Consider the following 26,357-nt stretch of genomic DNA (forward strand, 5'->3'; position numbering starts at 1 on the left):
TTGCCTTTAAAAATCATGGCCCCATTGCAGATATTTAGACACAGGAGAAACTACCTAAATCCCAATTACTAAACTGTTAAGGCATCTGTCTACTAACTTAGCTGTCAAAATGGTATTTTAAAAATATTCACTTACTGGAAACAAAAATTTTGGTACACAAGTTTATCTCTAAGCTCTTGGGGGTTTTTTGTTGTTAGAAAACAAAATAATGCAAAACTAATAACCCAAAGGTATCCTGAAAGCATAATTCTAATATGCTTTACCTTTATTTTTAGGAAACCTATTTGCCTCCTAATTATTTGTATTTTTAAGCCAACTGGATATATACTGCCTTAAAACACAATGGAATTTACTTAACCTGGCACTGCTACTCAAAAACTAACACTTGTTGGGGGAAAACAAATTAGGCTAAAACAAGGTTTATGTCATACATAAAATCACTCCAAATTACAAAGTGATTGATTTCTATAGCCCTAAGGATTTATAATACATAATTTAGAAAAAAAATCACAAATACATGAACATAGATGGCATTCAACTTTTCTTAGCCTAATTAATCATCTCCAATAAAACCAAGACCCTCCTGCAGGACCTGCTAGTTCCCCGTTCCTTTTATCCACCTAAGAAAGAAGCATTTCTTGGGAAGTGAGGGTTTATTAAGAACATCAAGGTCCAGGGTTCTTGGTTTTTGGGTTTTCTTTTTACCATATACCTTAAAAATTTGCTTTATCCCCACAAAAAAATTCGTATCATTTAAAACTAGATATTCAAATTACATGGCTAACATTTTTAGCTAATCAACTCTTCAGTGCTGATCCTAGAAAACAACCTTCAGTGGATCTCTGAATGATGAACAAGACAACGTTCGGCCACTGATGCGAGCGGTGCAGGTAGTCACACCTTTAGCGTTCAAGCCACAAGTCGTGAAGTCGGGAAGGGGTGAGTGAGGTCTACTGTCCCGCACTATCAGAAGTTGCTGTTGTATTCTCAGTGCTAGTGGGTTGCACGTTGTCTGCAAGGTTGTGTGCATGCTCAAGAAACAAATCTTTCAGTACGCTTAGCTCCTTAGTCAGCAATTTAATTTTTGCCTCCAACCGTTCATTCTCTTCTTTGAGCTGATTCACTCTCTGCAGCGTATCCTGTGCTTTCTGCTTGCTTTTCAAGCGGCTCTTTTTCACAGCCATGTTGTTCCTCTCTCTGCGCTGACGATACTCATCACTGTTGCGATCCATGGGCGAACTCTTTTTGCTCTGCTTGCTTGGGGGCACGGCTTTGCCTCCTCCCCCCGGGCCAGCAGGCACCAGCTGAGGAACCTGCTGTAAGCCGCTGGCATGAGCCTGAGTATGAATAACGCGTATCCCCGGAGTACTGCTCTGCTGTGCTATCTTGCTCATTTGGGCACTCTCTCGCGCTGACACAAAACAGGCAGAAACGAGGGCAAGGTGATCAATGGTTTCCACACTAAGCTGGCAAGAAATCTTCGCATGTACCTGCGCCTCCAGCCCGCCCGCCCCAGGCGGCCTCCGCTCCGAGCGGCCCGACGCACCCAGGCCTCGCAGCCCCGCGAGTCGACGAGGAGCGACGGTTACGAAACCGGCAGCCTCCGCCCGCGCCGCCGCCGCCGCCGCCGGCTTCCCCTGCTCGCCCCCACCGGTGGTCTTTACAAGACCCTTTCCTGGCCACCATGCATGGTCACGGGTCCCGGGACCCCCTCTGCCCAGATGCTGCCATCCTAACCTGGGGTCTTTACTCCGTACCAGCATGATGGAGGGATGTGACAGGGGCCTGTGACCTGCATGTGTCCCTGGTTCATCCATTTGTGGGGAACTGAGTTTAAGCATCTGCTGCCCTCTGGACACAGAGCAGGAGCCCGGTCGGGGTCGGGGTCGGGGCAGGTGGGAGGTCAGAGCCGAGTGTAGCCTCCCCACTCCTCTGCAGCCTGTGGCCTGTGGGCACCGACCAGAAGCCCTGGAGGGTTTTCCCGCTGGTCTGCCTGCTGGCCCTCAGGCTCTGGCACAGGGACCCGAGGCCGGAGGGAGGTGGGAAGGAGGCGGTGCACGCAGAGGAGGGGCGGTGCTCCCGCCACGCAGATCCTTGCTGGTAGCAGTCGCAAAGGCAGGGCGGGCCCCCAGCAGCAGGCCCTCCCAGGATGCAGCCCTCGGTGCCCGGGCCCCTGGCCTTGCTGGATGCCACAGGTGAGTGGGGCGCCAGTACCCCGGTGGTACCTGGAAGGCCATGGACTGCAGTCCTGGGCTGGGGTCATGGGCAGGGTCCGCTCGCCTTTCTGCAGCCCTGGGACTTCACCTGTAGGGCCCTTTGTCCTGACACAGTTGGCTCTTTGCACTCCCCCCACTCCATGTCTCCTGTTACCATGGACCCGGCCTCTGCCTCCCTTGTCCCATCTTAGCCTGCAGACATTTCCAGACCTTGTTTGCACAGATGGTGGCTTCTCCGGTTTGGGACGGGGCAGAGAGGCTGCTGCTCCCTGTCTGGGGGTCCCGCCAGGCGTGCATGTGCAGCCTCTCGGAGGCCTCTCTTGTTAAAAACCAGAGTTAATGGTATTTGGTTTTTAAATAAAAATTAAAGAATCTGGCTTTTCCTTGAAAGAAACAGATGTGCGGCTCCCTTCTCTAAAGCACGGAGCTCTGGCACCTGTGACTTCATCCTCCAGAGACGGATCACTTACTGGTGTCCTATGACTGCACTGGAATGACTGGTGGTTTACAAAGCAGTGTCGGGCATCTTTCCTTCTGACGAGGAATTATAAACTAATAAACAACAGCTGGACTTGGGCTCTTATCTAAAAATACTAAACATTAGTGCAGCTGGGAACTCTGCACTCGGTGTCTCTGCGGCCAGCACCTCGGCATGCATCCTGTGGATAGTCAGGGAGCAGGAAACTGAGACTGAGTCTCTGGTTTCTGCTTGGATTCCGGGGGGCGTCACTGTCCCTCTGTTTCTGGTGATCCCACGTGATGGAGCAAGCACACTCTTCTCTCTGGGACTCAAGGCCCCACCAGCACTGCCTGGTCTTGGTGACACGTGTCTGCTCCTGGTTGCCCTTCGTCAGACGGGGCGAGGCTTCCAGAAGAGCTGTGGTGGCCAGAGGGCAGGGGCAGGGGCCGGGGGCTGAGTGCCTGCTGTTCTGGGCGGGAGGACGTACGTCCCATGGGAGATGCCGCTGGTAGCCTTCAGGGTTGCCCCTCAAACTCCTCTCCCCCGAGGGAGGGAAGCCAGTTTAGCACCTGTTAGGCCATCTTAGCGCTCTCTCCACTCATGTTGAACAGATTCACTTCACTCACTGCGCGTTCACATGTGTCCTGACAGCAGCTGAGATGCCGGTGATGCAGCTGCTTGTCTCTGTCTCCACTGTCCAGCTTGGGAAATGGAGGTCACTGTACCCAAGAGGTCTGCCTGTCATCTGAGCTGGGCGTGGGATCTGGTGGCTAACAGGGCACACGGCCCCCACTCTGCGGGCTTCTCCTTGGGTGGATGGAGACTACGAGGCCTTCTGAGTGGCAGCCGCCTGTGACAAACCTGACAGTAGATATTTTAGGTACCAGTCAAGGCACGTCATTGGTAAAACACCACGCTCAGCCCTGCGTGTGGACAGGATGGAGAGGACCTTCCTCCAGCACAGGACCCTTTGTCTGCAAAACCTGATCTAAAACTGCATGTGTTGGGGGAAATTATGATCCTGCCTTCCCTTCTCGGGTTTACTTCTTGTTCCCTTATCTTATGCCCAGTCCTGTGTTCATAGTGTTTCAGGCCAGGGCCTTCTCCTCCGTCTCTGTGCAGTGCCTGCAAAGACCTCGCAGTGGGCTGGCATTCGGCTTCCCAGCATCCTGTGGGGGCCACACCACGGCATCTTCGCCCTCCAAGTGACCTCGGGCCTGTCATGGAAATTCGGATGGAGTGGCCGCGTCTCCTTGTGCCCAAGCTTCAGAAGGAAAAAGGACAGAATGGGCTGCAGGGAGCATCCCATGATCCCTGAGGAGACATGTTTGGCCCTTGGCTCTGTGATCTGTGCGTCAGAGCGCGACCCTGGGACGTGCTGAGGGTGTTAGGCCAGGTGAGTGCTCCTGTGGTGCTGAGAGGCCCCGGGGGCTGTGCTCTGGCTGAGGCAGCCACTGAAGCATCTCGCTTATGGCTGGGGGCAAGAGATGTGCTCCATACTAAGTGAGGAAAAATAGCAGAAGAAAAACCCTTTGCAGAGGAGGTCACCTGCACGAGTTTGCAGGGTGACTTGTTCTTCCGTGTGACTTCTGAGCATGTCAGGACCCCATCGCGGGCAAGGTAGCTGACCTGCCATGAGCTCAGCTGATGGGACTGCACAAATGCAAATTCACACACAAACTGTCGGGGGGTGTGGACCTTGTGTGCAGCGACTGAGCCTGGACATTGCTGTCATGCGCCATTGTCTCTGCTGCTAAACACTCAGGATGTTAATTGAAGAAGTTTGGTGCAGAGAAGCACCCTCTTCTCTTATCCTGCACAGGGATCCAGATGGCTAAGCTCCAAGAACACAAAACTCAACAGCCCGGATGCACTCTTGCCTCCACCTCTGCTGTGTGGCTGCTGCCCATGAGGTGGGAGTGGGTGTCTCCAAGTGCAAATGGTCCCGGCCAATGAGGCCTCCCTGCCTTCCCTGAGACACACCACAGGGAAGAGAGTCAGGTCAACGGGAAACCCAGAAGTCAAAACTCGAGGGCTGGAGAGACCTTGGGAAGGTCTCCTCTCTGGCTGCTTTCCTGAGTTCTGTGACACCTGGAATCAGGTTTGTCCACAAGCACTCTGATGTCCCAAGTAGCAGATGAGGTCCAGAGACTTTGTTCTGCTACTAAAGTTTGGAGATAGACAACCCAGGCTCTTTGTGCTCTGCCATTCTGTAAGTGTGGATTCCCTTATGGCCCAAAATGGCTGCTGGGGCTCCACCTTTATGCTCATATTCCAGGCAGCAGAAAGGATGAGAGAGAGAAAGGCAGAGGGACAGGCTTCTCTCAGAGATTTCCTGGAGGGCCTACTAGACATCCTTTGCTTTGATGGGTGCTAATGGTCAGGCATGACTTCTGCTGTGTGGGTTGTCAGGATGAAGGCTTTGGGGAACTTGCAGACCAGGATGGGCATTGGTTTTGCGGGTGAGCTGTGGTGGTTCTGGTGTTCAGTGAGGATGTACTCTGTGGGCACAGTCTCAGGCACAAGAGATGGAGCAGGGAAAGACAGATCCCCAGCTGCCCTCATGGGCCCATCAGGTGGGGGGTCTGATATCGGGGCGGTGAACACTGGAGTGGAGCTCACTGGGTGCAGTGGGCCTGCAGGGGTGCGGCCAGAGGCTCCCACTTCCAACCAGCAGGGAGGCAGTTGCGGGGGAGGCTGTGCAGGTGCAGGCAGGTGGGGGTGCACGTGTCCTCTAGGAGAGGAGCCTGGTAGAAACTTTCCAGGGGGACTAGCGGGTGACCAGGGGGATGCTGACTTCCTGCCATGAGAAACAGGGTCCTGGGAAGATGGGGTCAGTCATGTGGGCCGCTTGGGTTACCTGCGGAAGGGTCTTCCAGACCCTCCAGGCCCCAGAGAGGTGGAGCAAGGCAGGATGTGTGTTTGCTGAGACCCTGTTCTAAGCCCCATCCCTCTCTCACAGCTCCTCATTTGTCCTTCTTCTAGAAGGGTTTGAGAAGAGGAAGAAGACCTCCCTTTGGTTTGTGGGGTCTCTACTCGTGGTGTCTGTCTCCATCCTGACCGTCGGCCTGACTGCCACCACCATGACAGAGAATGTGACCATGGGAGGCTACTACCCAGGAATCATTGTGAGTGCTGCTCCCCTTGGGTCTGGGCTCGGGTCGAGGGCAGGGCACAGGACCTTTTGCCAGTGGTTGTGGTCAGAAGAGGCTGAGCCCAGAGGCACCTGTGTCTTCTCCTGGGCCTGTGGGTGTGCTTGGGCAGCCTCAGGCAGGTGGCACAGCATTGGAACCTTGAGATGGGGAAGGTGAGGGGGGGTGGGGATGCCCAAGCCAGGGAGGGTGCCCGGCCTGTGCAGGACAGACCCCGGCCCGGACCACCCAGGGCCTCTGAACGGACCAGCCCAGCCAGGAGAACAGAGTGTGCCTTTAATAGAGTCCTGCAGAGGAGCCCCAGGGAGGTTCGGTTAATCAATTGCTCTCATGGGGGCAGCAGAAAAGCATGTCATCCACTCCTAATTTCAGATTCCAGGCAGGAATGCCACAGCATAATTGGGGACAACCTACTCAGATCTGGCAAGAAGTGCCACCCAAATTCAGAGTTTTTGAGGAGAGTGTCTGAATTGTGATTTCATGTCCACTGTTGTTAGCAATAGAATCTGCTGAGGGGCCCACATGGCACGAGAGGTCTGTGGATTCGGCTGTCATCCACTGTGATGCCCTTGAAATTGCTGTCATAAATGGTCAATCCAGACCTTCTAAAAATAAAGCTCATTTAATCACATTTTCTTACTGAAAGTGTTGTCAAGATTAGCAATAATATTGGTAACATTTAGGCAGCCCCAGTGGCTCAGGGTTTAGTGCCACCTTCAGCCCAGGGTGTGATCCTGGAGACCGGGATGAAGTCCCCCGTCGGGCTCCCTGCATGGAGCCTGCTTCTCCCTCGTCTCTGACTCTCTCTCTCGCTCTCTGTGTCTCTCATGAATAAATAAATAAAATCTTTTTTATTTTTTATTTTTTTATTTTTATTTTTTTATTTATTTTTATTTTTTTTAATAAATAAAATCTTTAAAAAATATATTAGTAACATTTTTAGCAAAGGTGAATGGGTTATTGGCATGAAATAATAAAAAATATTTCATATATATTGTTCACTTCATCTCTAGAGTAACACTTTGTTTTTGTCTATCCTCTATGATTCTACATTCTTGTGTGTTATTTATGAGTAAACATTAAAGAGTGTCAGAAAAGGCTTTATCAGTAAAGTCTGCAGAGCTGCCCATATTCTGGGGGTGCCCGTCTGCTGTGTGTGTGGACACAGGGCCAGGGCTGTGGAGAACCCCCAGATCCGGTGTCGAGGTGTTGACTTCAGTCTGCTCTGCCAGAGCCGGTTCTGGGACCAGCCAGGGTTGAACCTCAGCCTGCCGGTTCTGAAGCTGATATGCGGAGGAGCAGATGAAGTCCACTTAAAGAAAATGTGGATTAAAGTCACCTGCTTGGAGGGCAGCCCCGGTGGTGTAGCGGTTTAGCGCCGCCTGCAGCCCAGGGCGTGACCTGGAGACCCTGGATCGAGTCCCATCTCAGGCTCTCTGCATGGAGCCTGCTTCTCCCTCTGCCTGTGTCTCTGCCTCTCTCTTTCTCTCTCTCTCTGCATCTCTATGAATAAATAAATAAAATCTTTAAAAAAAAAAAAGTCACCTGCTTGGAGACCCATGTCTGCGGACATGGTGTCAGAGTGGCCCCGGGAATAGGCAGGACAGAGCCAGTGGAACTCAACAGAGGCACTTCAGTGCCTTCGTGTCCGAGTGGGTCTCCGATGCCTTTGAACTGGGGAGCTGGACTATGATATTCTGAAGCTGCATGTGGAGGAAACGTTCGTCTTTCCTCCCCGAGAATTCCTGAACTCTTGGTGAAAACGTCACCTGTGCTCATGTGTCCGTTTCCACTGATACAGACGGAGGCTTCAGTAGCTGTAAGTGTGTCTGTCCGTGCATTAGATCTGACACTGTCACCTGAGCACCCACAGCAGCCATCAGTGCCCCAAACTCAGACACAAGCCCGACGGGCAGGAGCCCACCTGCCACCTGCTGTCTGTTGCCTGCTGCCTGTCGCCTGCCGCCTGCCATCTGCTGAGAGCACCTGCCGCCTGCTGCCTGTCGCGAGTGGCCCAGTGCAGTTCCTCCTTGTTGGCCACCAGTTCAGCCGATGGACATTCCTGGAGAAAATCTCCCGCCAGGTGGACTCGCTCGGTGGAGGGACCCGCTGCCCTGCATCCCTCATCTTGACGCGAGCGCAGCCAGGGTGTGTTCCTCCAACAGACTCCTCCCTTGGTCTGGGAGAAGGAGCCGAGGCTTTCTCAAGGATGGGAAGTCCCCCGTCCTCCCAGTGCCGGAGACTCCTTCCTGCTCTCCTCCGCTCCCCCGGGTTACCTGTCTGCCTGCTCACCTGTGAGTGGCATCGGCCGCATCTGTGGGCGATGACAACTCTTTTCCCGCGTGCCCTGGGTCCTGCTTTTCCAGTATGTCACCCAAGGAGCCACCCTGTGACTCTGACTTCAGATGGGCCCAGGAGAAACAATCAGGTGGGCCCTCACCTGGAGGCCAAAGCAGGACACAGCTGTGAGCACGCTGAGCTTCTGTGAGGGTGCGGAGGGCAGGGTCACATGATCAAGCGTCAAAGTACTTGAACACGGGAATGGAGATGGGTCACGTTTTGGCAACTTCTACTCCAATCACCAGCTTTGATGGAGCTGGAGAAGCCCGCCCAGCGGTGTGAGTTTGTGTGCCACTGGGCGGTTAAGGTGGGGGAGCTGCCTGCGCTAACCTGAGTGCTTTCTCCCTTGTGTTTCCTTTGCTGCCAGCTGGGCTTCGGAGCTTTCTTAGGAATTATTGGCATCAACCTGGTGGAGAACAGAAGGCAGGTGGTAAGAATGTACATTGTTTCTTTCAAATGTGGGGCGGGAAGAGTGCTGCCCCTCAACAGAGTGTGTTACCGCTCTGGCAGTGCTCCTAGGAAAGCCTTCCACCCGCACCCAGCAACGCAGGACCAGGGCCCAGTTTCCCAGGCTGTGCACTGCACAACTCTGGTCTCAAGGTTTAGTGGGTGCCCTTCCCAATTAGTCTAAGTGAGTGTTGCTTCTGGGATCATAGGGTGGATCCTACAACCTCATGTGATAGTCCTGGCTGCCAAGGTTGAGGTGCAGGAAAGAAAGATTAGGGGGTGGGATGGGGGTTAGTAAGTGAAACGATGATATAGAGGCTCCCCCAGGCTGAGGAGAAAAGGGAGGTAGCTGGGACAGCAGGACCCGTGGCTCAGATGGGCTCTGTGGAGACATGTAGACACTGCCTGTCCACGGAGTCGGTTCTTGGGGTGAGTGCCAATCTGGACCAGTATTCCAAACACGGTATTTTTATTAACAATTTCATTTTGGCATCTGTTTATTGCACGGTTTGGGAGATGGAGCTCCAAGAATGGTCAGTTTGTTTTTCCAATCACTGAGGTGGCTCGTGTTCAGGGGTATTTGGGGCTATGTGGCCGTTTCTGACTCATCTCCAATCTGGCCATCATGCTGACCTCCAGGTTTGCAGCCACCTGCCCCGGGGCTCACACTGCATGACGGGTGTGCAGGAGATGACCCCATGTGTCCTCTGTGTCCACAGCTGGGCTGTGCTGGCCACACTGAACAAGCAGCCCCTGGGGCAGAACGAGCCTGGCTGAGTGAGGCGGGACGTCCTGGGATGGGTCTGGGGTCAGGGGGAGCAGGTCAAGGAGGTATGGATTCTGGCAGAAACAAGTGTTTGTCCTAAGACCTGGGAGGGTGAGCACCTACTCTGGGCTGCCGGCTGTGAGGAGGTGGACAGAGAGACCCAAGGCTTCTCCCACCATCCAGGCAGTGCTGGACCCCAGCCTCCTGGGAGGGCAGTGCTCAGCGCCCGGATGCCCCCTCCTCCCAGCGAATCTCTGGAAGAATTGTTGAGTTCTGTCCATACTTAGCCACATTCCAATGTGAGTGTCCCTGGGGAGGCCCCTGAGTTCAAGCTGCAGGGTGGGGAGGCACTAAGCTTGCAGAGTGGGGCTCGCAGCTGGGCTGCCTGAGGAGAGGCTGCAGCCCCCAGGACCCCGCAATCCATCCAGCAGAGGCAGTGATGACCTGGGCCTGCAGAGGTCAGCCTCCTGATGGCTTTTCTATGCGATTTCCCCAGGAGCAGAGCCGGCTGTGAAGTGGGGGGCAGGTGTCAGGCTGCTGGTGAGCAGGCCAGCACACTTGGGGTGGTGCTGACCGTCTGGTCCACAGACACCTACTCTTTCCTCTCCTCCAAAAGCTTTGTTGAGGTATAATCCACCCTTTAAAGGTGTAAATTCAGTGACCTTTAGCATATACCAGGTATGTGAGGCCATTTGAGAACATTTCTGCCCTTTTGACCAGAAGCCTGTGTCATCAGCCACCAGGCCTGCATCCCTGTCTCTAGCCCTAGGCATCTGCTACTCAACTTTTGTGCGTGTTGACTTGTGTCATGGCTTGTCACTCGGTATCACGCAGTCCAGGTTCACCCATGCTGTGGCCTGTGTTGGGACTTCATTGCCGAGTCACGTTCGGGCGTGTGGATGGGCCGCTTCCTGTGTATCCATCCATTAGCAGTGGTCACTGGGGTTGTGGCCACCTCCAGCGTTTGTGCACAGGGCCACCATCAGTGGTGGATGATACAGTCCCACAGACCCGTTTTTGTGGCTCCGGCACGCAGACCTAGGTGGGACTGCCCAGTCCTGCAGCAGTCATGGGAAGAAGTGCCAGCCCGTCTTCCAGAGCAGGGGTGCCATCCTCGTTCCCACCCCTGTGCTCGTGGACTCAGTGTCCCCAACCCTGCTGACACGTGTGCTCATCTGTAGTATTCTGGCCCCACCGTGGGCCAGACATGGCTCTGACTGTTCCCTCGATGACTAGTGACCGCGGGCTTCTCTCATGGGCTCATTGGCCTTTCCACCTTTTCCTGCAGACAGAGGTCCATTCAAATCCTCTGCTGATGTTTACGTTGGGTGGGTTGTCTTCCCGTTACTGACTCGTCCTTTACACATTCTAGACCAGCCCTTTGTCGGATGCATGACTCAAGTATTCTCTCCCATCTGTGGGCTCCCTTCCCCTTGCTGGTGGTGGCCTTGGAAGTTTGTAGTTTCAGTGAAGCTCCATTTGCATACATTCTCTGTTGTCTGTGCCATTGGTGCCATTTCTTTTCTTTTTAAAAGATTTCTTTGAGAGAAAGAGCATGAGTGTGAGCTGGAGTGGGAGGGGAGGAGGGGGAGGGGAAGGGTGTCTCCAGCCAACTGCACGCTGAGCATGAAGCCCCACACAGGACGATCACAACCTGAGCGGAAACCAAGAGTCAGACCTCAACCCACTGCACCCCACAGATGCCCTGCAGGCGTCATTTCTAAGAATCCTGTACCAGCTCTGGGGTCATGAAAACTCACCCCTGTGTTTTCTGAGTTTCATCACTTACACATCAGTCTTTGGTGCATTTTGAGTCAGTGCTTGCCTATGGTGTGCGGTGGGGATCCTCATTCCATTCTGCCCATGTGGCCGCCCTCTGGGTGCAGAGCCTGGCAATCCACACAGAATGGTCTCCACGCCTGTGGTGGTTGCCACCTCATCACACGTGTGCGCACCTGCTTCTGGGCTCTCTGTTCTGTCCTTCCCGTCCCCGGCTCTCTCCTTCTGTCAGTGCAGTGTCTCAATTACTATTGCTTCGTAGCAAGTTTTGAAATCAGAACCCGAGTCTCCCTACCATGTTCCTCTTCCTCAGGATTGTTCTGATTCTCTGTCTTTGCGATTTCCTCTACATTTACGAATCAGCTTGAGGGCACCTGGGATTCTGATGGGGATTTTGCTCAATCCCTGGATCAGCCGAGGGAGTGTCACAGGTTTGTCCTGACCCATGAATGTGGGTTATTTTCCTAGGTTTTTTAGATCTACTTTTATTTCTCTCAATAATGTTTTGTTGTGTCAAGAGTCTTCAGGAGGCTGTTTTGTGCTTCTTTTGTTCAGTTTATTCCTAAGTATTTTATTCTTTTGGAGAATGTCATAAACAGAATTGTTTCCCCAACTTCATTTTTGGATCGTCCATTGCATGTGTATAAAAATACGATAGATTTTCCTCTGCTGGTCTTGTATCCTGTAGGTCTGTTGAGCACATTCTTCCGTTCTGGTAGTTTATAGTGGATTCCTTAGAATTCTCCATCCAAAAGATCATGTTACCTGCAAATAGAGATAGGTGTGCTTCTTCCTTTCCAATCTGGATGCTGGAGTTCTGTTTGGAGGCTGTGGTAAGAGGAAAGCAGTGTGGGGCCCAGCGAGCTCACAAGCTTCCCTGGGCACCAGACCAGAGCCTTCGACGGACTTGTCTGTGAACGTGTGCTGCCTCGTTGTCCTTGTTGGGAAGCTGTTCTCCAGGCTGACCTGTGGGATGAATGTGTTCACGGACCTTTCACTTAATGCTGACGGAGACTGAAGCCTAGGTTCACCTAGGAGGGGTGTGACCTCGGAAACCTTACTCAACCCTTTGGACCTGGGTCTCCTTATTTCCAGGGCTGCTGGGAGCACCTGTGTGAGGACACCTGCCAGGGCTGGCCCAGAGCAGGTGTCCAGCACTCTCTCCAGGACGTTTGTGTTGCTTCCCAAGTCAGGAACTAGAAGGCTGAGAAAACGCATTTCAAGTGCATCCAGACATGTAAGAATGTCTTCTTCTTTTTCTTCTTCCTTGATCTCCTTTTAATTTTCTCTGACAGAAAATTTAAACATATGCGAAAGTAGGCAGGGGAGGCGAATGAACCTCATGGCCAGTCTTATCCCCTCACCCCTGTTTCTTCCCTTCCCATATTATTCTGAAGCAAATAGCAGACATAGTGCCATTTCATCTGCAAATAGTTTACTCTGCTAGAATTTACAGGTAGAATCTAATCGTTGTCAGTGGCTTCACCATTCTTTCTGCCCAGCTCTGTGCTAGTCTCCAGTGATTTCCTAGGAAGGCCCCGACATGAGTCAGCTTTTCATACTTTCTGTTAATGGTCAGTTAGTGCCTTCTCTCACCCAGACTGATGACAAACCATCGATGTCACTACCAGCTCTGCTGTCCAGACGGCCCCAGGGGTGGGGGCAGAGGCCTGCGGTGGTCGACTGTGGAACTACGATGTGGGGGGTGGGTCCGGAGAGCTTGGTGGGGGAGGGCGGTGACGTGAGCTAGCCCTGTGGACCTGGGCCTATGGCAGTGGGTGCCTGGGCGCCCTACCTGCCACTGCCGGGAGGGGCTGTCCCACTGCGGGTCCTGGGCCTCCTCTCTGCCCCCAGACGCAGACCTGCTGGTGTCTCCCCTGCACACCGCCAGGGTCACCATCTGGTCCTTTGTTGGAAGGTTGGGTGTTTTTCCATCATGTGAGTTTGTGAAAATCTGCTGTTCCTTCTTGAATTGAAGTTGGTGGTTCATGCTTCTTGTGGATGGTTGGTTTCCAGGTCATGCTCATTGGTGCACGAGCTCATGGTACTTTCCTACAATCCCTTTAGTTTCTGTAAAGTTGGTAATAATGTTTCTAGGTTCATTTCTGATTTCAGGTATCTGGTTTTTCTTGCTTGTTCTCTTACTTCAGCTATAGATTTCACATTCCTGAACAACCAACCTGATCTTATTTTTCTTCCTGAGTCTTCTCTCTGCATTAACCACCATTATTCCCTGTATTTCACTGCCTTCGGGTTTAGTCTGTTCTTTTTCCAGTTCATTTGGGCATCAGGCGGCCAATTGAAGGTCTGTCTGCTTTCTCAGTGCATGTTTACTGTGGTCAGATCCTTCCAAGCTTTGGCTGTGCCCCCAGCCAGGCTCCACTGTGCCTCCGTCTCGTTGCGGTCACCTCTACCTGTATATGGCCTCCCTGCTGACTTCCTCCTTGACCCATTGGTTGTTTCAGGGTGTGATGTTTGGATTTTCCGTCTTTCCACCCATGATTTTCTAGTTCCATCCTTGTGGTTGGGAAGAGGAAGGCACAGATGGTGGGAACATGGTTGGAAGACACACGAACTTCAGCCTGGGGTTGTAGGGGAGGCAGGGTGGGCTGCGTGGGGGATGCACACCATGGTGGGGCCTCGGGGCCTGCAGTGTCCCTGGCAGGAGGCTCCCAATCACAGCCAGGGGCAGAGGGTACAAAGGGGATGAGGGACACCTGGAGACGAGGGAGCTGGGGATAGGGGACACCTGCTGAGGGATGGCCCAGGAATCCTGCCTCCCTTCTTTGGGGGTTGGGGCTGCCTGTGGGCTCCCTGGTGAGGGCCTGGTGATGTTCTCCTTGGCCCACAGTGTCCCCGCCAGCTTTGTCCACGCGATGCTCCTGGGCTGTCTGACTAAGCCCCTCTACCTGCACCAGGGGCCACCCTCCACCTGCCCTTTTGGAATAGTGCCCCCTCCACCAGTGCAGATTCTCTCCAGAACCCTGAGGCCTGACCACTATGCCTCTCCCATACCATCTCCAGGTGCCCCCTTCAGACCACCCCTGGCTGCTCCTGGCCCTACACTGGTCATCACTTGCCTGGGTCATTGTCCCCAGGAGCTAACTGTCCCCCTCCCACCTGCTCCAGTCCATCCCTGCAGGCAGAGGGCTCCCAAGCTCCAGGGCAGGCCTTCCCAGACTGCTGCCCCCTACCCGAGAGCACCACCATGCCCAGTCAGATCCCAACCTCCTTGGCAGCCCTGAGTCACTGAATGTGTCTAATGCCCCGGATGAGAGGCCTGACCCCCAAATGACAACCTTCCCAGCAGGTGCCAAGCTCACCCCACTCTTTGCTCTCATTCCTACATTATCAACCTGACTTTATCTATTGGTGTTTGGTTTTTAATCTGCCTTCCCTGTTGCAATGTAAACTCTGTGAGCCCGGTGGAGATCTGAAGGTGACCTTCCCCTCTTCCCAGAGAAGGGGCCTGGGCTGGGTGCTGAGGCCAGTTACCCCGTCCTTGTGGAACTGACAGCCTCCATGCACAGCCCATCTGTGCAGCCGCCCATGCAGTGTGGAGGGTGATGCTGGCACTGGGTTTTACTTTTCAAGGGTGGTGGGTGAAGGCAGGGCCAGCAGGAAGTCGATGAGAATGTTCAGATGAACATTTTGGATGAGACCAAACCAGGGCATGCATGTAGCTCTGGAGAGCCTAGGGCTGGCAGGCAATGGCAAAGAATACAGTGCACATCCTGGGCTTCCTGTGAAGTTCTGGGTGAAATTGGGCAGAGGTGTAATAGGAAGTGTCTTGGCTGTCTGAGACTCTGGCCAGGCCACTGCTGGGGCAGAGCTGGTCGTGTGACCAGCACGTGGAGCGTGGCATTCTATGAGGGTCCATTGAGTCAGTGTGTGATGATTTTGTTTGTTTTTTTCGTTTTGCACCAAAGTGGCAACTGGGTCAGTGTTGGGGGATAAAGCTGGCCTCGGGGGTGGAGGACACCCTCCACCTGCTTCTCCCTGGTTTCAACAGTGTTAGTGTCCGTGAAAAGACAATATTCTCTCTAAAGCAATAAGGGGGTGATGGGCCAGGGGGAAATGTCTTGCTGCTGCTGGCCCCCCAGCTCCCGCCTTCCTCACGCCAGTATTTGGCGGCAGTAGAGGTGTGGGGGGGGGATACTGTTGTGACTGAATGTAACCGCCCCCACCCCCACCCCTGCCGCAGCCAATGCAGGGGAGGGGGGGTGACACTCTTCCCTGTCTCTTCCTTCCCCTTCCCCCCCAGCTAAAGAGACTTTGAATTTAGGGGGCCCTTGAGCCTGGAGAGGCCTTAACCCTGTGAGGAAGTGTAGGGGGAGCCCTCTTCCACCCCCATCCCCTTCTGAGAGTGGTCAATGTTTACAAGCCCCTGAGCCCCCGGGGCCCAGGGACTCCACCCCCATTGCTGTCCTTTCCCACCCGTCTTCCTGGGCCCCAGCTGCTCTCCCACCCTTCCTGGGTTGGGGTGGGTGCAGGGGCTGTTCTGTACTCCTTGTCTGCCTTGGACCCACAATCTCCCCTACTCCCACCCTATGTGACTCCCCTCTCTTCTACCTGCCCCTGTAAATATTCCCCTTCCCTCAATAAAACTTGGTGTGTGTTCTCCCAAAAAAAAAAAGGCAGCAGGTCCTGACAGCACTCTGCTTGGACACGAGTGAGGTAGGAGGCTGTCAGCACGTCAGGGGTGGGGTCACTTCTGGCAGCTTCTCAGGCAAGTGGCCAGTGCTTGGTGGATGTCCCAGCTGACAGCTGAGCTGGGGGTGAGTGCACAATGCACAGAACAGGTGGACACTCACATTCGACAAGGGCCCAGTAGCCAGGTTGGCCACAGACCCCACTGGGCTCTAGTAGAGTGATTGCTGGGGACAGTCCAGGTCCTTGAGGACAGTAGGAGTGGCCCGAGGGATGGTTGGGGATGAGGGAGACAGATGTAGAAGACATAGAAGAGTTCCTGCCATGGGCTGTGAGGCCTGTCTGTGGCCCAGTGTGCCCAGGGCTCGAGAGCATCATGGGCCAGTGTGAGAATGGTGTCTGGGATCAAGCAGGTGCTCAGGAGGCATCCGCTGGAGGAGTGGGCTCTCCCTCCTTGGATTTGTGTCAGAGAGTTTGCCTCCCTTCCCGAGATCACTAGCTGCTTGGGAGGCCTGGTGCTGGGGCACGGGGCTCCATCCCACACTCTTGAGATTGAGGGTGGCCAGCCCTCCCTGCTGGTGGCAATAATGTTATAGCTGTTGGGACTAGGAGGACTCTGGGCTTGAAGGTGGTTCATTCATCTCGAGCCTGTTTCCCTTCAGCCCCTCTGGCCAACAGTCTTTCCGTGTGGGCCGTGAGGCTGTCCACAGAAGCAGGGGGCAGTGATGGGGCCTGACTGGCCTCTCCTCCCTGCTGATGCTGAATGAGGTGGTGCATCCTCGGGCTTTGGGCCAGTAGGAGGGGGCTCAGCATTTCCTCCCCGGGAAGCTAGAGCTGGGCAAGGACCAGCCATGTCCCTCTGGGGGCCTTCCTGGTCAGCCTAGCAGGTGGGTAACCCCCTGGTGCCATGGACCTCACAGGGCACCAGCTCTTGTCTGGGGGTGCCCGCAGGGCTGTGCTTCCTCCAGTGCACAGAGCGGGGGTGCCAGCACAGCAGAGTCTGCAGGCTGGAGCTGCTGTACGGAAGAGTTGGTTTTAGAAGTGCAATGGTGATGCTGGATGATTCTTCTTTCTTGTTTGGATGAACAACAGGCAGGGCTTTCCGCACGGCTCCCCCTGAGGCCTTAGATTCTCTCAGTTAATTCATCATAAAATGTCAGAAATGTCAGACTGGGGGTAGAGCTGAGGACCTCTATTGGTTTTGCCACATTTGCCCATGGCACTAGAGAGGCAGGTCCAAGGAGGCTCATGCAAGGTGCTCATGCACCTGTCTCCAGATGGGGAACCCGAGGACCCGAGAGTCACTAGTTGAGAGACCCCCAAGGACTTAGGCAAAGCCCTAATTTGCAATGTTGGGGGATTATTTCCACTGAGTGCTGGTGGGGCTGGGGTCTAGGATGAGCCAGGGTGCCAGCCCTTCTCTGCTCCTCGTTGTGGTGCTCCCGCCCATCCCTCTCCCTGCAGTGTCAAGCCTGGTGGCATCTTAGCAGCTCCTGGCTTCAGGGAGTCAATGAATAATTCAGGTTTCAAGGATGGGGAGGGAGCAGGCCTGGTGCAACAGTGACCGGTGAGGCTGATGCTGTCAGGAAGTGGCTCAAACATACCGCCCTGAGAGACCTGGGGAATCAGCTGGCTGGCATGAGCACATGTCCAAGGCTAGAGACCTGGAGAGCTGCTCACGAGCATGTGTCCTGACCACAGCCTGCTGCTCACAGAGGTGCATCGTTCTAAGTGGCTTTATGCAGATCCTGGACCCGGTAAATAAACACACATAATGGGTCCTTCCTGCCGAGAGGATTATGGACATAAAGCTGTGGCTGTGTTTTTTTTTTATAAATTTATTTTTTATTGGTGTTCAATTTGCCAACATATAGAATAACACCCAGTGCTCATCCCGTCAAGTGCCCCCCTCAGTGCCCGTCACCCAGTCACCCCCACCCCCCGCCCACCTCCCCTTCCACCACCCCTAGTTCGTTTCCCAGAGTTAGGAGTCTCTCGTGTTCTGTCTCCCTCACTGATATTTCCCACTCATTTTTTTCTCCTTTCCCCTTTATTCCCTTTCACTATTTTTTATATTCCCCCAATGAATGAGACCATATGTTTGTCCTTCTCCAATCGACTTAGTTCACTCAGCATAATACCCTCCAGTTCCATCCACGTTGAAGCAAATGGTGGGTATTTGTCGTTCTAATTGCTGAGGAATATTCCATTGTATACATAAACCACATCTTCTTTATCCATCATCTTTCATGGACACCAAGGCTCCTTCCACAGTTTGGCTATTGTGGGCATTGCTGCTGTAAACATCGGGGTGCAGGTGTCCCGACGTTTCATTGCATCTGAATCTTTGGGGTAAATCCCCAACAGTGCAATTGCTGGGTCGTAGGGCAGGTCTATTTTTAACTCTTTGAGGAGCCTCCACACAGTTTTCCAGAGTGGCTGCACCAGTTCACACTCCCACCAACAGTGCAAGAGGGTTCCCTGTTCTCCGCATCCTCTCCAACATTTGTGGTTTCCTGCCTTGTTAATTTTCCCCATTCTCACTGGTGTGAGGTGGTATCTCATTGGGGTTTTGATTTGTATTTCCCTGATGGCCAGTGATGCGGAGCATTTTCTCATGTGCTTGTTGGCCATGTCCATGTCTTCCTCTGTGAGATTTCTCTTCATGTCTTTTGTGTGGCTGTGGTTTTGATGGTGTTAATACTTGGGGGATCTCAGGGGTTGACACAGGGGACTTCTTTGTATTATTTTTGCTTCTTTTTTGGTAAATTTAAAATTATTTCACAAAATATGTTTTAAGGATTTAAAGAAATGGCCAACAAACCTAAGAAAAGGTTCTTAATAGAAATCTAGCTGGAAATACTGTGAGCCTGTTTTGTGCATCAGATGGCAGTGTCTAAATGATTAATAATAGGAAGTATCGTTTGGGTATAAGGACACAGGTGCTGGAGAGCTGGGGTGCAAACTGGTGAAGCCTGTTTATGGGACCTTGTGGCTTCTCTGCTGCTAAAATCAGTGACCCAAATGTGTCCCATCTGTGCACTCCTGGGTTTGTCCTGTGGAGATTCCCCCACAGAAACCAGAGCTGTAGACACAATGTATTAGGGTCTTTGCTGCAGAGTTTGTAATAGTGAGAAATTGCAGACCGTTCAATAGTCAGTTTGTTCATGAGCAATGTGTGGAGGAGCCAGCGCCAGAAGCTCCCCGTCTGCCATGTGGACAACCTGCAAGAAGGCAGCCCTCCCAGGAGGGGAGTGTCGGGCAGGGCAGGGGCAGGACAGGCCACGAGCTCCGGGAGCAGGGGGCTGTGGGCGGTTTGTCCTGGAGAACAGTTGTTGGGAGCATGTAATGCCCACTCGCTTCTCTGCCCTCTGCCCCAGCTGTTCGCGGCCATCGTGTTCATCAGCTTTGGCGTGGTGGCGGCCTTCTGCTGCGCCATCGTGGACGGCATGTTTGCAGCTCGGCACATAGTGAGTTCTCCTCATTTTGTTCTCCATCGCTGTCGGGGGTTTAGAAACATCTACAAAAACAAAAGTTCATTTGGCAGAACTCAGCTCATAGACCTTCCTGGTTTCTCTCTCCACTTGTTTGCCAGATGCTGTTTCTACTTCTCTGGCTTTTCCTCATTCCCTGCAAAACTGATTCAGCACATGTGCATGCCCATGCACAAGCATGCACACGTGTGGGCAGGAATACACATGCACACACATGCACAAGTCACATGTGGACAACTCATGTGTGCACATACAGTGCACTCATGCACTCATGTGCATGCACATGCATACAGGTGCATACACACACTCATGTGCATGCATACATGTGCACACACTCATAGGCACAGGCATACACAGAGTCCTGTGCATGTACATGCACATACTCTGAGAACATTCACACACATACGTGCATATGTGCACACACGTATATACAGTGCATGCACACATTCATGGGCACAGACACATGCAACACTCACATGCACACACGTGTATGCACACACTCATGAGCATGCGTGTACATAGATGCACTCACACACACTCATGTGCATGCATATGTGCACACTGACACACTCACACACACATATAGGCACCAGCATCAGCATCTCAGTTGGAATCCAAATTCAACTTCCTATATGACTTTCCTCACTCACGGCTCAGAAACCCGCTGCCTGAGCACTTGCTGGAGATCTTAATTCAAATATGTGTCTGGAGAGACTGTGACAATATTTTCTGGCTGGTGCTGTGAGAGCGTTTACCTCCATCTTACCTCACGGTGCAAAGTCCGAGATGGAAGACTCCCCCAGTAGTCCCTTATGGTTGAGCCGTACAGGGTGCGCGCTCTAGCACTGCGGCTCTCATGCGGCCACAGCTCAGAGCACTGGCTTATTTTGTTTGTGGCAGAGGTTCCACGTGAAAGAGAAATGAGAGCAATGAGGATGATGAGCATAAAAATATTAAAATATGCTAAAATTAGTCAAGGTGAGACACATGCAACACTCACATGCACACATGCACATACTCATGGGCATGCGTGTACACAGATGCACTCACACACACTCATGTGCACGCACACGTGCACACTGACACAATCACACACAGAGGCACCAGCATCAGCAACTCAGTTGGAATCCAAATTCAACTTCCTACATGACAGGCAAATGTAAAATCCATTGTCAAATTATGTGGGTTTTTTTTTTAGCCTTTTGTGTGTTTAGAAAAGTTTTGCTGTAATGTCAGGAAATGGCCCTTGTTTCAAACTGGGTAGATGGAAGCCTGACCTGTCCTTGGCCCACGTTTCTCCTGAAACAAGATGCCCGTCATATGCGGCCGCCTCTGACCTTGGAGATTGGACACAAGAGCTGGTGGGGCTGGTGCTGACTCTGCCTCTGCTGTCCGCTTGACCTCCCAGTGTCCTGTCCTACTAAAGGACAGTGAACTGCCAGTCATTCCCTGAGACCCCTCAACAGAACTTCACGGCCTGAGGAGCAATGGGCCAGGAGCTGACGGACTTTGCATTCCTACTGCCCTGCGGCCTTGGAGCTCGCCAACAAGCACATGGCTCTGTGGCAGTGTCAGGTCAAGGCAGACTGGGTGCCCCACAGATTCTCATGTCTGAAAGCTAGCCCCCAAGGTGACGGTGAATGAGGCCGTGGCCTCTGGGAGGTCACAAGGTGGAGACTTTGTGAAGGGACCTGAGGGCTCGCTCGCTCATGATTCTCAAGGCCACGCTGTCCCTGAACCAGGACATGGGTTCCCCCCAGACGCCGGATCCGGGGCCCTTGATTGTGGACTTCCAGCTGCCAGACTGTGAGAAACACGTCTGTTGCTCAGTAACCCTCAATTTATAGCATCTTTGTGGCAGCAGACTGTGTGGACTAAGATATAAGATCTGTGGTACCAAGAGTGGGGTGCTGCCTGGGGGTTCTTCCTGGGGCCAAGCAAAGTCCTTGACAGGGGGTCGGGGTGTGGTGGTGACCCCTCCTCTGCTTCTGCATAATGTGGTTTGTGCCTTTGCTGATGGATGCAGGCGAAGGGAGAGCAGGATGGAACCTTCCAGCAGAGCTCCCAGGAGAGCCCTGGTTGCACGTTGGGCGGCGCCTGCAGGGCTCACGAGTGGCCCTGGGTGGACCCGGCTAGCAGGTACCTGGAAGGGATAGATGCCAGGGCCCCATGGCTGTGCCTCTGCATCTTCATCGTTTGTTAGAACTTTTTAGGAGTTTCTATATACTTTGTCTCAGACTCCTGTGTCTCATTTTTGGAAAGATCATTCAAACTACAAGTCTCTGGCCAGTATCTGCTGTCCTGGTTCTGGCACTCTGCAGATTAGAACAGAAAGCATATCCTGAATCTGACTCCCATCCCAATCTGGTCAGTGATGTCCACCATGTGCTCTGGTGCTGGACGGTCATGCCTGCAGGTCATCCAGCTGGTGGCACAGACCAAGGGCTCCTTGAGCCGGGGCACAGAGGTCTCTGTGCTCAAGATGTGCCACTGGGGTGGGTGTCCCAAGCCCTTCTAAGGAGGATGCACCACATGTGCCCTCAGTGCCACTCTCTGAGAAGCGCCTGGGGGATGGATGTTTGTGGGTGCAGTGTTAGCAGGCTGACCTGGAAGCTGGCAGATGGGGTGTGTGTGTGACCCCATGAGGCCCCGCATGAAGCCTGCTGTGGGGCTGCCAGTGACTGGTTGGTGGGAACAGCACCGCCGGCAACTCCAGGCTGCATGTCTGCTGCACAAACCCATTTCTCTCCCAACAGACACAGAGAATAATGTAATTTCTGATGACAGGAGTCAAATGCGATTTTAAAAAAAGATTTTATTTATTTATTCACGAGAGACACACAGAGGGAGGCAGAGACACAGGCGGGGGGGGGGGGGGGGAAGCAGGCTGTCCGCAGGGAGCCTGATGTGGGACTCGATCCCGGCCGGGACCCTGGGGTCACACCCTGAGCCAAAGGTATACGCTCAACCACTGAGCCACTCAGGTGCTCCAAATATGATTGTTGTGAACATTTTCATTTCCCCCACCAAATTGGGTAGAGCTAGTTCCCAGTGTGCAGAAAAAACAGCTTCTAGTAAGTTAACTCCCTCAGGCTCTGGCCTGTCTGCTCTGTGACAAGCCAGTAGGAAAGAGTTTAGAACAGTTGAGTCACCTTACTTCTCTGGTGGAGGCTCCACCTTGGGCAGATGCAGGTTGTCCGCCCTGGCCTGGCCGGAATTTTGTGCCAACTGGTCACCTGTTCCAGGTAAGCGTCTCCTGGGTTCATGAGGCCTGTCCACACAGTGGCATCCTGCTCTAAAAAGAGTCAGTTATGGTTTTCTCTTAGTGTGACCACGGCTCAGGTGTCACGGGCCCAGGGAGGCCAGGGTGCCTCTTCCGCTCAGGCCCCGAGGGCGCCAGGAGGGGTGGTTGTAGGTGATGCTGTGGAGAAGTGTCCCTCATGGGGCGGAGGGCAGAGCATGCCCGAGGCAGGGGCAGCCAGGCTCTGCTGGCGCAGGGCTTGGAGCAGGGCCTGGGTGGGGGGGTCCTTCCCACCAGGGCCCAGCTCTCTGGTCTGCAGGCCTTCCTGGCCAGGCGGCCTCTTCGCGCCCTGAGCCAGGCACCATCCTGAAGGCCTCAGCGTGAATGTGGATGGCTTCTCAGTGTAAATACGCCTCTTCTCAAACCACGTGTTCTTTTCCTTCTAAATGCACACTTAACGTATTTTGAGACGATGTGATATTCCAGCCGCCACGGAGTGAGTGCCCCCTCTGCATTCAGGTGGCTCAGCTCCCTCCAGCCAGGAAGGACAGGCAGTTTGTAGAGGTGGTCACCCGGTCCTGTGACCCCACCTGCTGGCAGAAGAAGACCTGTGCTCAAGCCAGGGGGTATGGACCCTGACCCACACCCTGGTGAGGATCATCCAGGCAAAGTGAGGACTCAGATCACGGGCCTGCCCATCGACGTGGAAGGGCCGCTAGCATCACCCAGCACACACCCTTCCAGCTTGTCCGTGCACGACAGACACAGACGCAGATGCTTACCAGCAAAGGCAAGTGAAGCGGCAATTGAGGGGACCCGCCAGCGTGCCCGAGGAAGGACGCTCTTCACAGCGTTGATCGATGGTGGGCAGGACGTTCCCGCGTCAGGTCAAGCGCCAGGGAAACGTTATTGTCTCCTGCTTGTTCTATGAGGGAGGCGCCCGAGGGGGTCTGTGGAGCAGCTTGGCCTTGGGATCCTGCCACAGGCACAGAGCCGTCGGGAGAGGCAGCGTGGCCGCAGAATCAGGAAAGGTCTCGTGTCCGAGACTGCTGGCCCTGGGACGCGCGCCCCGCTCAGAGGGCCACGGGCTGTGGAGCCCAGGGAACCTTCAGGTAAGAAGCTGCAGGCCTTGCACTTGGAGAAACACAGGCGCAAAGTGAGGGCTCGGACATTTCCTGCTTGTAAAGGGGCGGTGCTCCTGTCCTAGTGGTAGATGCCCTAGAGTCACGCGTGCCTTCCAGGGTCGCCAGATCAAGGAAGTCACCCTTCCTGGGCAGACCCCGTTCTATCCATTGAAACGAGAACCATAGGCTGTCTGGTCAGAGGGCTTCACGGACCAGGCTTTTCTGTCTATTAACCACAGGGCCACTGTCTGCTGTGTTTCACCGAGAAGGAGATGTGGTGTCTGAGGACGGGCACCTGCTGGGCCCATGTCCTGCCTGCTGGGGGCCCAGGAGCTTGAGGGGCTGGGTGCACAGGGGCCTGGTCCAGCGTCCGTCTGCCGCGGGCCCGACCGACAGCCCCTCTCTGCCCTTCTCTGAGGCTCCCCTGTGTCCTGCGTGGACTCCAGCTCCTTACAGGTTCACACAGCACTGGCTGGTGATAATCTTCAGCGAATCTCGGTTTGCCTTGTAATCGATTCTTTCCAATTTTCTGTAGGTTTGAAATTATTTCCAAACAAAAGGTTTAAAAATTGCCAGGACTGAGTGCATAGCTTCACCCTCCTGGGTCAGGGGCTTGGCTCAGCTCCTGGGTGCTGCGTCTCCAGAGGGCTCAGGCTGCCTGGACGCTAAGGGGTCGTGCCTGTGGAACCCGCAACCCTGCCCACTCCCCATCCCCACACCTTTCTTTATTCCTTGGTCTGGTTTTCTGTTTCCCTCCAGCTGCACGTGGACGTGGCACAGGGCGTGTGCATCAGGGAAGATGTGGGCATGGGTCTGAAGAAGCAGGGTCTCTGGGTTAAAACGTGCAGCCTGACTGGGGGGCAGGGGTGATTGCCCCACAGACGATAAAATCAATTCATCAAGGCTCTTTCCTACAAACTTGCAACCGGCTTTTAGCACTTCCCCAAATTATGACTTTAAGGTGCCAATGACTGGGGGACAAGGTGTGGGAGGACACCAGGAAAAACTTGCCCCCAGATGCAGGATCCCGGTGCTGGATGTGGCACCAATGCCCCAAGGTACCCAGGCATGCACAGCATCTGCTGGTGGCTTCTGGACCCCTGGGCCTGTGGGGTGGACCCCATCATGGCCTGTGGCTCCTCAACATTGGCATCCAGCTGGCCTGAGAAGTACTTAGGAGCTGTGACAGTGTGTCTGGGCCTTGGGGACCCAGCCAGTGCCCACTGGGCGTCAGCGCCCCTCCTGGTCAGGTCCAGCTCTGGCACTGCAGCCTTGCATGCGGTGTGGCTTGCATGCTCCGCTCCAGGCCCCAGTCTCCCTGCTGCCAGCAGCACTCACTCTGGCTTCTGAGCAGAGACCCGAGGGTGGAGCCAGGTGGGCAGCCTTGGGAACACCGGCTTTGGAGGGAAAGCCTGGCCCTGCCTTGTGCATGGGTGTTTGCCAGCCTCGTCGCCCACCCAGCACGTATTGGAGAGAAATATCCTTCAAATCTGCTTGTTTCCCAAGTCGGGGACCCCAGACAGTGCCGTGGGAGTGAAAGGGTAGCTGTGCTCTCCCTCAGCCCCCATCTCCTTTCTAAGACCAGTGGGATCTGCTGAAGCCATTTGTCCTTGCAGGCAGGGCATGAATGTCACCAGCAGCTACGGCAGGCTTCCCCCTTCCAAGCTGGCTGGATGCCCCGTGAAGTGGAACATCAGTGCCCAGGGTCCGGAAAGTCGTTGCTGGCACATTTGTTGGCAGCTAACGACCTATTTCTACCAGCAGGACCTTCGGGCAGATTGTCTGGGCTGTGAGACAAGCGGTTCTGGTTTATGACGGGAGACACAGGAAATAATGGGCTCAGGGTGGACTTGTCCACCCTCAGGGTGGGCAGAACAGTGGTCACTTGGTGGTTGGGCTGACCACACCACACTGGTGAGGGGCACAGTGTCCCCATCCTCCTGGCGGCCCCACATCTTCTGTTCACAGCTGCTCAGCAGGTCCTGCCCTGACACACGTGCAATGGGCCAGGGGCACCCTAGGCCTGTGGCCATGTGGCCTCTGCCACAACTACTTAGTTCAGCTGTCGAAGCACAGAAGCAACCACAGATGTGGACAAATGAGCATGGTTTTGTGCCAATAAAACTTTATTTACAAAATCAGGTGGTGGGCTGGACATGGCCCGAGGGTATGGTTGGCTGACCCCTGCAGGAGACAACGGGGTTTTAACTGAGTTTTAGTGACTTAGAGTCTGATATTAATATGCATGGTGTCTTAATGTTGATTTATGTGGAAGAGTTAGGAAGTAAAATTTGTCAACAGTCTTTCTGCATGCCCATGGCCTATTTTCTTAGGCCCAGTGACCCGGACTCGGGGCTCTCTCCAGCCCAGCAGAGGTGAGGGTTATCCCCAGAGAAACATAGTCTCGGTGTCATCATACATTCGAAAACTAAGGCTGTGTGGTCGGTGGGACTAAAATAGGTCCCAGTTTTATTTAATTCAAGCTAAGAATTCTTTCCTCCTGATTGGACACTGAAGATTTAGACAGAAAATGAAATTACGCCACCGGAGCTTCTGTGTTAGGAAGATAGTTTGCTGAAACGTGCATGTTGTCCGCTGAGTTTTCATGTCTGACTTAAGGTGGTGCCAGGAGTGGACTGTCCTCTGAGCTGCCGTGGCTGCAGATCTGTGTTGCCAGAACACTTGGGG

General features: G+C 53.8%; 2 protein-coding genes across 2 annotated transcripts in view; one reads left to right on the plus strand and one right to left on the minus strand.

Moving 5' to 3' along the window:
- Positions 1-403: 403 nt before the first annotated feature.
- On the minus strand, positions 404-1,632 carry LOC112927505 (CCAAT/enhancer-binding protein gamma). The gene has a single exon (XM_026008913.2). The coding sequence runs from the start codon at positions 1,392-1,394 to the stop codon at positions 951-953; it is 444 nt and encodes a 147-aa protein (XP_025864698.1). The 5' UTR covers positions 1,395-1,632; the 3' UTR covers positions 404-950.
- Positions 1,633-2,149: 517 nt separating this feature from the next.
- Positions 2,150-26,357, plus strand: part of TMEM255B (transmembrane protein 255B) — a 35,438-nt gene continuing 11,230 nt past the window's right edge. Inside the window, exons 1-4 of the mRNA XM_026008899.1 lie at positions 2,150-2,195; positions 5,662-5,804; positions 8,536-8,598; positions 19,191-19,280. Coding sequence (XP_025864684.1) covers positions 2,150-2,195; positions 5,662-5,804; positions 8,536-8,598; positions 19,191-19,280 — 342 coding nt within the window. The remainder of the gene's footprint in view (positions 2,196-5,661; positions 5,805-8,535; positions 8,599-19,190; positions 19,281-26,357) is intronic.

Source organism: Vulpes vulpes, chromosome 6 (assembly GCF_048418805.1).
Source record: "Vulpes vulpes isolate BD-2025 chromosome 6, VulVul3, whole genome shotgun sequence".
Classification (NCBI taxonomy): domain Eukaryota; kingdom Metazoa; phylum Chordata; class Mammalia; order Carnivora; family Canidae; genus Vulpes; species Vulpes vulpes.

Excerpts from the sequence above, each read along its gene's own strand:
- LOC112927505 (XM_026008913.2), bottom strand. The coding sequence starts at position 1,394 with ATGAGCAAGATAGCACAGCAGAGCAGTACTCCGGGGATACGCGTTATT.